General features: G+C 46.6%; 1 protein-coding gene across 2 annotated transcripts; it reads left to right on the forward strand.

The window, feature by feature from the left end:
* Positions 1 to 1,036: 1,036 nt before the first annotated feature.
* On the forward strand, positions 1,037 to 7,710 carry LOC307081685 (caspase-3-like). 2 transcript variants are annotated; one of them, XM_079744941.1, is made up of 7 exons: positions 1,037 to 1,114; positions 1,391 to 1,465; positions 2,641 to 2,789; positions 3,459 to 3,587; positions 3,751 to 3,926; positions 5,063 to 5,177; positions 6,984 to 7,710. In XM_079744941.1, exons 2-7 carry the CDS (start codon positions 1,398 to 1,400, stop codon positions 7,208 to 7,210), a joined length of 864 nt encoding a protein of 287 aa, XP_079601067.1. In that variant the 5' UTR covers positions 1,037 to 1,114; positions 1,391 to 1,397; the 3' UTR covers positions 7,211 to 7,710. The 2 variants fall into 2 exon arrangements, with proteins under 2 accessions (XP_079601067.1, XP_079601068.1); XM_079744942.1 differs by having other exon boundaries at positions 7,313 to 7,710.
* Positions 7,711 to 13,044: the final 5,334 nt, after the last annotated feature.

Genomic DNA, 13,044 nt, shown 5'->3' on the forward strand with positions numbered 1-13,044 from the left:
TTTTTTTCATAAAATCTTTGAAGACACACATGCAAACAGTTGTCACTTTGAACACAATTCATTAAATTGACTTACTAAAAAACCTTCAAGACTACTAGAATATTTGAGTATCTTCATGTTGATTGAGGTCACAATGTCAACAGAATTATTTTAACCAAATAAAAGTGAAAGGATTTCAGACAAACACATTAACAAATGAAAATGTAATTGATTATAAATTCCAATAGTTTGCAGTGAAACAATATTTGTATTCCAAAAGTGTGAACGTAGAAGAGATACAGCGGTCCTCCCGGAATGTCTGCAGTCACTCTCATCCCCCAGTCTGATGAGTGGAAACAGGTCACTCATTTCCATGTAGAGGGAGCTTTGCATGTGCTGCAACTAGGTTTCTGAGAGGGTTTAAAGCCCTCTGAGTTCTGCACTGCAGGACTCTGAGCTGTCACTCAACACCCCAGAAACCGTGGCAAGCATGACCTATTACCTCAGCCTCCTTTTCTGGACAGTGGTCTGTGGATCCTTAACAGGTTGGTTCATTCCACTCAATCAGCATGTGGACCACCCTTCTTTGTTTGCTTGTGATTAGCATTAAGATGCAGCAGATTATCCGTTTATGTATTATGTTTAAATTGACAATGGTGGCTTCGTCACCATTGTCAATCAAAACATAATACAATTATAATTTATCCCACAAAATAAAATGAATTACACATTAGGTCAGTTTTCCAAGCTTGCTTGATTTGAAATCCGCCCATATTATTATCTGCAATAAAAACCACAGAGAGGCCAGAATAGGCCATGACTCATTTCACCGCTGGGTCCTCTCAGGTGGCTTATAAATATTAGGGTGAGGGTTAGCTTCCATTTGAACATGAATATATTGGTAATCATATGGTATATGGAACATAGTGGTGCTGGCAGGGGAAGGAGCAGGGAGAGCCCATAGTGATGGCTCAGTTTCAACCAATCTGTTTCCTCCTAGCCCCGCCCTGTTAGTCACCTGTGATTGGCTGTCAGTCGATCGGCCCTATGGACCTATAAAGAAACGGCCTAGTGAGCGTCTCCCTGTCTGAAGTTGAAGTCAATTACATTCCCATCACCTTTGGTCGCGTACACGGTAGGCTAATGAACTCTTTTTTTTAACATTTCGGGATATATTGTTAGGTAATGTTATTTTACTTCAAATCAGTTATTTTTAAAATAACGGATTTGAGCGTAAACTACTTATTTGTGGATGAGTTGGCCGTTTCACTTTCACTTTAACGCCGCGTTTCGTCTCGTTAAACTAGAGTCTCGATCCTGTGGTTTCAGGTCGCATTATTCATCAGCTCTACTGTCACCTTTAGAAACAAATTATTACGCCGTGTGTATTAATATGTAACTAACTCCATAGGATAACCATGGCAGAGAACCGTGGCGATGCAGAGGAGCGAGGAGACAGTGTGGACGCCAAATTCTGGCCTCAAAGGTAACTCCCTGCTGGACCCTATTGAAGGTAGAGAGATAGTGCTCTATCCAGCGGTCGAGTTGTAAAAAAAAAGCCAGGGGGGATGGTGGATTTTAACTTTTAGGGACAGATCATTTGTGCTGATAACAGCGCATAGGGTGGGAGACCAACGGTGTGATAGTTATCATTATTATTAGTAGTATTATTATTCTATTATTATATATTTATTGGGATAAAATAAGATTGATGACTACTGTCATCGCTCTTATTTTATCCCCAAAAACGCAGCTCATCGGACGCATCACACGATTCGAGGCATGCATCACTTTTAAGGATTTTAAAAACTGATTCTTATTCATTTTTTCAAAAATGCATTCGGCAGAGGAGGGAGACTAGCATTGCTCACGGGTTAGAATGAAAGGGAGAAAAGGGGACAGAGCTGTCTGCGGAAGCGATGTCTGAGATGCAGAGACAGCTTCGCGCTACCAGTGTCTGTCTCGTACCGAGTGGAATGAGAGCTCGTTAAGGCACTATCCCGCAAGTACGCAGGCGCGCAGCAAGCCTGCCTGCGTGCTTGCGCAATAGCATACTGACCGAGAATGCAGTATCCATGTCAAATGTGTCCCTGGGAAAAGTAACGTTGCGCCGAATTGAAAAAGGAAACAACTATAATGAAATAGCGGTAATATTTCCACATTAATTGATAAAATAACGGGATGGGAAGGGGGGATGGCTGTTTCAGAAGGGGGATGATTTTGATCATTTTAATTTCAAAGGGGGATGCCATCCCCCCTCATCCCCCCTCAACTCGAATACTGCCTCTATCCTCACAGGTAACTAATAACTAGACCCTAATAACGATCGATATGTCATTAGTCGATTATCGGCATCGCAGAGGAAATTCCTTTGCGAAAACAGGGTGCATGTTTAATCATAGTGAGTAACGTTAGATAGACACAGTACACAAGTACACAGGACGAAACCCCATCAGACACAGAATAAACAACAGAACATGAAACATTCTGCTACTCCCAGCCACACAGTCCATTTGAGTGGAAATATCATAATGCACTAACATTCATTTACAAGGTACATCAGCTACCTGAACAAGAAAGAATGTCGGCTTGTTGATCTCTGTTGTACCACATCCTCGTTTTTTAGTTGTGTGTTTAACCACACGGCATCTGTGTGTTGAGGCAATCCAAGGCTCCCCGACCCCCTGACAAGGCGGGGCGAGATGGAAAAGCTGGAGCCGTGTCCGCGGCCCCCTACCGCTACAGAATGGACTACCCCAGCATAGGAACCTGCGTGATCATCAACAACAAGAACTTCCATGGGAGCATAGGTAAAGCCCCCCATGACAAATCATGACTCCTCGCACAGACCTGCCAAGACGTCCTTCCAAGGCCAGGTGGGATCCAGCGTTCACACCTGGCCTCTGAAGGACGTCTTGGGGTGTCAGATCACAGCCATACTGCAGACCGCTGTGAAGGGCATGGATCAATGTTGGCCAAGTGTCTGGACTCATCACAATCGACGGAATGCATTTTATTTAACAGTCAAGTGACTAAAACATAACGACTAGAGCAGGGCTGTCAAATTGAACTAAGGGCCATGCTGAGGGTTGTGAATATAATTATGGGGCCAGACATTTATTACAATCATTATTACTCTATTGAAGATATATAATAGGCTAGTATTATAGTATATTTTAGTTAAAATATTATCGTTTTTTCCATGTTTGCTGTTAAATCTTATCAGAAAAAACGAATAATAAAGCAAAATAGATTATCGGTTACTGAAATAACAGTAACAGTCTCATTTAAAGCAGTGATCTGTAGAGATTTAGCCTTTTTGTGGTCGGTTTGTCTTTTGCACTATTAACACACAATTCACCCAGTGGAGAGGCAGAATCTTTTGTTACATGCAACAACGTGTGTTTGTGTGTGTGTGTGTGCGTGCGTGTGTGTGTGTGCCTGTCTGTGCGTGTGTGTGTGCGTGCCTACCCTTTCAGGCATGGAAACCCGTGAGGGGACCGACGTGGATGCAGAGGCTGTGGAGAGGACCTTCCGCAGTCTGGGCTACAAGATAAGAAGAGAAGACGACCGGACCGTGGGAGAGATGGAGGAGCTGCTCCGTACTGGTACAGGACGACATTATGCAGCGATTAAACTGACCCGAAGCCCTGAGTTGTAGGAGTAATGCCGCTCTTCAAAGCCTAGTCGCTACTCGGGTCTGCACGTCCCTGGGTTGCTGACCCTCCTGCACTGATGGAGTGCAGGAGGGCCCCCCCCCCCCCCCCCCAGTGTCCCAGGAGGACCACAGTGGCTCCGCCTCCTTTGTGTGCGTGCTGCTGAGCCACGGCGATGAAGGGATCTTCTACGGGACGGACGGCTTCACCGAGCTCAAGACGCTGACCGGAATGTTCCGCGGCGACCGCTGCAAGACTCTGGTGGCCAAGCCCAAACTCTTCTTCATACAGGTGGGCTTTGAAGGACAGGTTCATGACGTGTGGTTTACTGCTGATGTGTGGGTTTATTTAACGCACTGAGGTGCATGTTGCCCTTTCCTTTGAATGGTAATGGCTGGAAAAGCTAGTGTGGAGTGAGAATACTTATCCCAGCCCTATTCATACAGTATATTAAACAGCAAGCTAAAACAGTGCATCATATTGATCATTCAACAGTACCGTTCCAAGACCAAGCTATGGGACTCTAAACTAGTCCCGCCTTATCTGCACCTTATCTGATGATTATAACTAGGTGCCCTTTAAGTTGTTTGCCTGTATTAGCTTGTTATTTGTCATGTTAAATGTAATGTATTGTTTGTGTTCTAGTATGTATAGTATGCGATTTGTGTTGTAGTATGTTACCTTTGTCCTATTTTTTATGTATTTTTAAACTTGTTGCCTTGAGTCTTTGCCAGGACTCCCTTGGAGAAGAATAACTTTAACTCAGGCCCCGTTTATACGAGGACGCTTGCGGGTAACAACGACCAAATATTTTATCGGAAGTTCCTTTCGTTTAGCCGGTGACGGCGTTTTTGGGGCTTAAAAACGCAAAAATCGGAAACCAGCCTCCAGAGTGGAAAACTTGAATACGCTCCGCCGAAGCGTTTCCGTCTACACTGCCAAGACGCAAAACTCTGCTCAGATCTGCTCACGTCGCGTACGCGTTTACGTCACATACAGCGCCAGTACAGGGAAATAAACGTACAGGAGTCTTATTAAATGACAAGAAATGTACAGGATATGTACAGATAGTATTACTGAATAGAGAAGGATCTGTAATTATGTTTTGGTTTTCACGGCGCAGATAATAGAAGAAGGAAGATTCTACGCATGCGCTCCGACATGGTGGTGTTGTGTGAAAGTGTATCACAGCATCAGCTAGCTGCCTGACAGGCATACCCAATCGAAATACACACACTTTTGCATCACCGTATGCACGCAGATTTCCTCCCGAAAACACTCGTCTAAACGCAGAATAAAAAGTGTAGACGCGATGCCACTTTTGTGTCTTCTGTTCAGACCGTCATCATGTAAACGTAGCCTTAGTGGGACTTCCTGGTTAAATAAAGGTTCGATAAAATAAATTAATGAGTATAAATCTCTGCTAGGCATGTCATGGCGACTGTTTGGAGGATGGCATTCAGACGGACAGCTCCAGAGACGAATCATGGGATAGAATTCCTGTGGAGGCGGACTTCTTGTGCGCCCACTCTACAGCTCCAGGTAATCAGTAATCACTGCTGTTTGAATGATGAGGCGATCAAATTCCAATTGTTGTCCTTTGGTCACAAACAGCATACTGAATGTCCTACATTATGATCCTAACAATCTATTAATTATTTAATCATTACTGCCCATTCAATTGTAGTTATTGTGTAAAGACTTTTCCATACCAAATAGTTGTTACCTCTGATATACGTGCGTCCAAACAAATACCTTTGCATCACACAATTAAATTAAATCTATAACTATTATAGTTCAGTTCAGGGGCGTCGCTAGCAATTGAAAATATTCGGGGCTTTAGCCCAGAAGTCCTTTTAAGACGGTTGTTCGGGGCTTTCTCCCCCAAGAAAATTGGAAAATCGGGCTGATGAACATTCAATTGTAATGTAGTTTGAGAGGTAAAGGGATGACTAATCAATGACGTCTGACTTACGTCAGGGAAGGCTGCCGGAGGGCGCTGCAAGGAACTTTTTCTAAACACAATATTGTTATCCCGCAGTGATCAGCCCACCGGGAATTCTCCTGACGCTCCCGACTATTACTCCGCCACTGTGTGCGTGTGTGTGTGTGTGTGTGTGTGTGTGTGTGTGTGTGTGTGTGTGTGTGTGTGTGTGTGTGTGTGTGTGTGTGTGTGTGTGTGTGTGTGTGCGTGTAAGCGTGCAGGTGTTATTTGATAGCCTGGTAATGGTTATACATGTACGGTAATATTCATACTGGTTTAAATAATACATTTGATAGTATTTCCCATCTTTGCTGAGCAAGAGTTTTGTTCGAACGTTCACTGATTGAAACAAATAAAAGCCTGGGCTATTGAAGTTTTACTGTAGACACTGTCACGCACCTACCCGATGTCAAGTGGACCGGGTTGAATTCACTGCGGGTCTCTCTTCTTATATCCATCTTACCAAAGATATTTTATTACTGTCCTTCACAACACTCTGATCTCACTAAAAGGCTAGCAGCACGAAACAGCAATATCGACGAGATGCGCTATGCATAGAGAAGAAACCATACCAACGTTGAATTTGCAACATTTTGCAACAAATTATTCTAAATCTGCCCATATATGGACACGTCAGAATTTTGTGGTTTTCACTGGCTACAATGTTGCATCTGTGGCTGGTAATGCAACCACAAACAAGCCTACTCTACGGGGCTATTTTCATCATAATTATGTTTTTTTAATTTTTATTTGAAGGCAGAGTGATCAGGGGCTATTTCCAAAAGATCCGGGGCTATAGCCTCGAAGGCCCAGCAAGGTCTAGCAACGCGCCTGGTTCAGTGCCTTAGGTGCCTCAGTGCCTAGGTCGAAGCTTTCCTCATTGTTCTCTGCAGATCTAATTTAATCGACTTGTATAGAGTGCAAACATAATTGTGTCTGTTTATCTGATTATTATTATTATGATTATTATAATGATCTAGCCTGGGAACAATACGTCTGCGAGTTCATTTCGTCTGCACCCCCCAAACCCCCCCCCCCCCCCGGGCAAGGACAGGCCAATCACAGCCTGTTATCAAATATGGGAGGACGCCTTTCGGGCACTCCTTGAACAACCAAGATGGATGCCACTGATTTCTTTGCTGTGATTGGTTCTAGGTTTATCCAATTGCGTCTAGAGGCCATTTGGTCCGCCCGTTGTTTTCGCCCCTTGGAAATCATAAATGATCTGAGAGGTTCAAGGCTAAAACACGTTTTCAGAACTTGTAAATTTCAAGCTAATCATCATCAATACCCTGTTGTGGATTGTATTTGGCTGAAGTGTAGTTACAAGTGTATTAAATGTGTCGTACATGATCTCCCACCAGGCTACTACTCCTGGAGGAACCAGGCCAACGGCTCCTGGTTCATGCAGGCGCTGTGCGAGATGCTGAAGGAACACAGCAGCCAGCTGGAGCTGATGCAGATCATGACGCGGGTCAATCGCAAGGTGGCGCTGGATTTGGCGTCGTCCACCGACGATCATGAGACCAATAAGAAGAAGCAGATGCCCTCCATCACCACCATGTTGACCAAGGACTTCTACTTCCATTGATAGTTGCCAACTGATGGAGTCCGTTTTGGAACCGTTAAAGTGATCGTATGGATTCAACTACTGGTGCTGAGGAAATTATTGGCTGTTTTTTTGTTTCTTCAGGTCTGTCCTGTCTGTGCTTGTGGTGGATGGGAGAAGCATTTGTTGCTGTCTTTGCAATCTATTTGATTGGACCTGGGGATCCTGTGCTTGCTTTGATATACTTTACGTTTTAATGTGATGGTGGATTCTATGCCACAAGTTGCTCTGGAGATGATTGACAATTTAATCACTTATTTTACATAGAATTCCTAGATTATTTCAGAATTTATAGAATTCTTCTACTGGAAAATGTGTATATTACTTTCATTCCAAAGTGAATGAAAGTCTTTAAAATGTTAAACATTATTATGCTTGAGAAATATCGGTTTGCTGTTGCTGTATTAGGCGATATTTTTAAATTGCAGTATCAAGCAAAATTTACATTTCAATTTGTTTATGAAAATACTAAATAAGAAGTAAACCAGAATGATGCAGGACTCATCAGTCATTTCTCATATAACGAGAGCCCTAACCTTTTGGGATTTTCAACTATTCAACAAACTCCAGTTTGATGCCAGTCCATGTACACGTTCACGGACTGGCATGGAATCTGTTTCCAGCCCGGGGCCTGTAGTCCTGCCTGGAGCCGAGCGCAGAGGACTTGCTGTTCAGGCAGGTCGATGAAACGATCCCTCCAGCTGACGTGGGCGTCCTACAGAACACCAGATAAAAGTGAAAGGATTTCAGACAAACAGATTAACAAATGAAAATGTAATTGATTATAAATTCCAATAGTTTGCAGTGAAACAATATTTGTATTCCAAAAGTGTGAACGTAGAAGAGATACAGCGGTCCTCCCGGAATGTCTGCAGTCACTCTCTTCCCCCAGTCTGATGAGTGGAAACAGGTCACTCATTTCCATGTAGAGGGAGCTTTGCATGTGCTGAAACTAGGTTTCTGAGAGGGTTTAAAGCCCTCTGAGTTCAGCACTGCAGGACTCTGAGCTGTCACTCAACACCCCAGAAACCGTGGCAAGCATGACCTATTACCTCAGCCTCCTTTTCTGGACAGTGGTCTGTGGATCCTTAACAGGTTGGTTCATTCCACTCAATCAGCATGTGGACCACCCTTCTTTGTTTGCTTGTGATTAGCGTTAAGATGCAGCAGTTTATCCATTTATATATTACATTTGATTGATATTGGTGGCTTCATCACCATTGTCAATCAAAACATAATACAATTATAATATGCCTTACAAAATTAAATTAATTACACATTAGGTCAGTTTTTTCCAAGCTTACTCGATTTTGTAATCCGCCCATATTATGATCTGCATAAAAAACCATAGAGAGGCCAGAATTGGCCATGACTCTTGACATTTCACCGTTTTCTGCCGTGATTGGTTGTAATTGTGAAATTCAACAGGGTTTTCGAAAAGTTTGCATTTGTAGATTCTTCGAAAGTTGAATCTTCTGTGGTAGGCCTATTGTTGTTTCGGGCGCTTTGTATGACTCAGAAGGTGCGTACACACCTAAAGACACATTTGTCACCCGTTCGCGTTGTCGCCCAAGTTTTGTCGCGCGACAAATCATAAACTGTCGCTGAGCAAGTTTTGTCAGGCGAATTTGCTGCGGTTCACCCTGGACTGCACTGCAGGGAACGGTTGGCCAGTTGAACGCTGCTTGGCTGTTACGTTACACATGTCACTCAGTGGCCACGCTGTTGAACGCTGATTGGCTGTCATCACGCGACTGTCGCAGCAAAGTTGAAATATTTCAACTCGAGCGAATTTGTCGCGCTACAAATACTCGTGAAGGCGCTCAACTGTGCAGGGCGAAAGTGTGGCGCGATAAATCAAAACACTTTGTATGGGATCGTGTCGCCCCTTCGCGTTTGGTGTGAACGCACCATGAGAGTGGTAAATGTTCAACAGGTGGTTTATTCAGAGACACAAGGTAAACGAGCTGGCACTCTGGAGGGGGTTAATGAAGCATCTCTCGAACACAAGTAAGAATTCTGTTTAGATTGGAAATGGGCAGAATGTTAAAAAAGCCATGCCTACAAGTTCTAATTTACCCAGCGCCAGTAGTTAGGAGAAACTCACAACTGAGAGTATAGTAGTCGAACATAACTTTACTGAGGATCCACACAGGGGAGCGGGGAGCGCGCACGGAGACAGGCAGGAAAACAAAAAAAAAAAGGAAAGGCAGGCGACGGCGCATGCGCCGATGAGGGTTAAACAATAACAAGCCAGCGGACTGGCGTGACCACCTTTCTTCCCCACCCCCTCCTAACCAGTGGGAGGCATCAGTTCAATACAACATAGCAGCAGAAACCACACGCTGAACCCATGGCGAACAAACATACAAATAGACGACCCATCTAGGCAAACTACACAATACACAGCTTCACATCCCAGCACATGAGAACAAAACAACATCACATAAACACAGTATAACGTCATAAGATATTAGAAAAAGGATACGCCACAGGTCCATCACAAGTCCACGACATAGTCACTGAGATGAGATGGCAGGCGGCGCGGCCTGGTGCATCGCCTGGGGGGAGAGGGCGCACTACCAAGGCCATCGCACGCCGTCCCCGGAGCCTCCAGCAAATCAAATGATGGGGCAGTAAAGTCAGTGGGTTGACACACCGGCACAAGGCGGGGCCCAACGGGGCTCACAGGGGTGGGCACTGATGCTATTTCAGGGGGAATAGCAGGCGGCACGGGGGGTTCCACCTGGGGCGCAGCCGGGGACCTAGGATTGTCGTCGTCAGATGCGTCATCGTAGCTGGTGGACCGAATGGCATCATGGCAGGTGACAGGGACTTTGTAACAGTCCGTCGACTTGACTCGATAGGTGAAGTTCCTAAGTTGTGATCCGGCAAACTTGCGCAGACCACACCAGAGACCGATGGAAACGACGAGATATCGGTCGCGGCTACATGCTTTGTTGCTGTCAGTGCGAATGTAAACTAGATCGCCAACCTCGATTGGAGAGGGGACCAAGGTCCTCCCATGAGCGGCCTTAGATTTCTCACTGTAAGCGTGATTCTTGCTCCGCACATCGTGTTGTCTGCGTATAAGCTCCTCATCAGCTAGGGGCAACTGAGTGCAGGTGAACTGGTCTCTCTGTGTCCACATTTCCCGGGCAGACAGGCCACGTGAACGGAGTCTGGAGTTCAAGCAAGCGGTCGCTATGGCCAAGAGTCTCGCTGATATAGGACCACCCCGTGGCTGCTGCCGGAGCAGTTCCTCCTCTAACTCCTGCACTGCCTTCTCTGCGACAGGGTTTTTATTAAGGTTCTTCGCTCGCCCCAGCTCCAGTGAAATTCTGTGCTGGGCAAGGAGCGTGTCGGTGACCAGGGCCCTAAAGGCAGGGGCTGGGTCTGTCCGGATCATGGCAAATGGACCATCTAGGGGGCGCAATTCCACACATAGTCTGATGAGTCCATCCCGCAGGGTCTGGCTGCCCTCATCCTCCACGAGCATGGCCACTGTAAAGGATGTCACACACTCACGTACCACTAGCACTAACTGACGTGCTCGCTTCATGACGTCAGCGGCGAAGATGATGCCGACAGCAGCTGGGGGATCAGACGATGACTGTTCCACAATGACCTGGGGGGTGTGACGAAGGGCAGCACAGGAATGACAGCCATCAGTAACCCGGCTGACGGACTTGTCGAGGTCAAGGGCAAAGAAGTATCTCCCTACTGTCTTCCTGAGCTGATTCGCCGTTGGGTGACTAAGCTGCAAGTGTAAAGCGGTCACCAGGCCATCCAGAACCTGTCTGGGGACAATGATGCACTCCCTCGATGGGGAGAGAGGCTCATCACGTTTCACGATGAGCACGCCATCACTGGCTATGGACGCTATGCTAAGGTATCTTTTGATGTCCTTGATTTTGGTCATCTTCTTAGACGGCTGTGTCCCTTCAGTGAGATGAGCATGGGTGCGACGCAGATCAGAGCATTCAGACTGTAGGGACCACCATGCTGTCCTGCTCGTGAACGGAAGTCTTGCGCGACCAGCCAGGATATCATCACTGGACAGCAAGCGCACGACTGAGTCCTGAGTCCGTTGCACAAAGCTGCAAACTTGGCACGCCATGTCAGTGCAGTCAGGAGGGTTACGGCTGGCAAAGTCAGATGGGAGAATGGCAGTGCCAGCCACATGTCGGACCGATACTTGGAACCTGCTTGCCGTGGAGAGGAATGTAGACACACGGGGACTAGCAGAGAACTCACCCCTGCAAAGCTTCTCATAGGCTTGCACACATGGTTTGCTGTCGGTCAGGACACAGGCCCTGTGCGATGACTGAATGATGTAGGGACCAAAGTGTTTGACAGCCGCAGCAATGGCAAGAGCCTCCACCTCACAGGGTAGCCATGTTAATTGATGGTTACGTAACTTAGCGCTGAAAAAGCCAGCAAGGGCAAGCTTTTTGTTGCGCATTATGTACAGGGTAGCGGCTATGCCAGGTCTCCTAACGGCGCCATCAGACACAATCCATAGCTGATCATCTGGACGTGGCAGCGTGACTGAGCGGCTGGAGGAGAGGCACTCCTTAACTTTACTGAAGGCACACTGTATTTCTTCAGTCCAAGTAATGTTCTCCTGTGACGTCTTCCCTGCGATGGCAGCGTCCAGAGGAGCAAGGAGGGCAGAGCAGTGTCGGATCACACGGGCCATTACCTTAACCGCTCCAATGAAAGACTTCATGCCTCCTACTGTCTTCGGGGGCTCACAAGCAGCTAGTGTGGACACTCGATGGGGGCTTGGCTGAAGCTTACCCTGGGACCACACCCACCCCAGCACGTTTGTAGAGTGAGGGTTAATGACAGGCAGCGCCGAAAGGCGCAGGTTGCAGTGTCTCAGAGCATGTAGGACCGAGGACCAGTTATTCACCAGCTCCTCTGGGGAGTTGCCGCCACAATACAAATCATCAGCGAGCTTCGCCACCACACCGGCTTGAAGCAGATCACCCAGCACACAGCACATGAGTTCTTCGAGAGCTGTCTCTGATCCAGGCATGCCCATAGCCGAGCGTGCATAGACACGACTCCTCGGAAGGGAGTGACAACGCCACAGTATTTCATGGATTCGTGCGACAGTGGTATTTGGTAGAAGGCATTTGTCAAATCAGTCGCTATCAGGTGTCTCCACTGAGCAATTTGACGTATGGTGCTGTCCACATCAGGCATTAGAGATGGCTGGGGTTTTGAATATCGGCCAACATCAGCAAAAGCAGTCACCAGACGGTAACCGCCACTCTGTTTCCTGACTAGGAAGGAAGGGTTGAGATATTCCACTGACACACCTACATCCTCTGGGCGTCGGAAGACCCCCAGACTCTCCAGCTCATCGAACTTCTGTTGCAACTCGGTAAGTTTGTCTCTGCCATATAAGGGTAAGCGGCCTTTGCGTTGAGGAGGCTCAACCGGACCCATGTTCACTTTGGATTCGAATGGACCTACAGCACCATTGTAACCCGAGATAGCAGGGTTGAAAACCTCATCATATTCGTCCAGCAAGGTATGAAACCTATCTTTAAAGCCAGGAGGGAGTAGGTTGTCTGGATCCACTAGGATGCCCCGGGAGTGTTTAACACCTGTAGTCAGCACAGGGAGGTGTCTGACTATGGGCGTGATAGTGTAAGAGTCTGGTGCTGGGTGTGGCGTGGACGGTGGTGAGAGGGGGTCCACTTGGCAGAAGTGCTGGTGGCGCTTCAAGACATGAGGCTCACTCGAGAGGTTCGGGATGCGGACCCTGCCTGCAACGCTTGATATCAATCCAGGGTGAGGCC

The sequence above is a fragment of the Pollachius pollachius genome (assembly GCF_949987615.1).
Source record: "Pollachius pollachius genome assembly, chromosome: 10".
Taxonomy (NCBI): domain Eukaryota; kingdom Metazoa; phylum Chordata; class Actinopteri; order Gadiformes; family Gadidae; genus Pollachius; species Pollachius pollachius.

Bases quoted from the DNA above. Each gene is read 5' to 3' on its own strand.
- LOC307081685 (XM_079744941.1), top strand. From the start codon at position 1,398: ATGGCAGAGAACCGTGGCGATGCAGAGGAGCGAGGAGACAGTGTGGAC. The intron at 2,790-3,458 runs GTAAAGCCCCCC...CTACCCTTTCAG, and splicing joins GAACTTCCATGGGAGCATAG to GCATGGAAACCCGTGAGGGG. The intron at 5,178-6,983 runs GTAATCAGTAAT...ATCTCCCACCAG, and splicing joins CGCCCACTCTACAGCTCCAG to GCTACTACTCCTGGAGGAAC.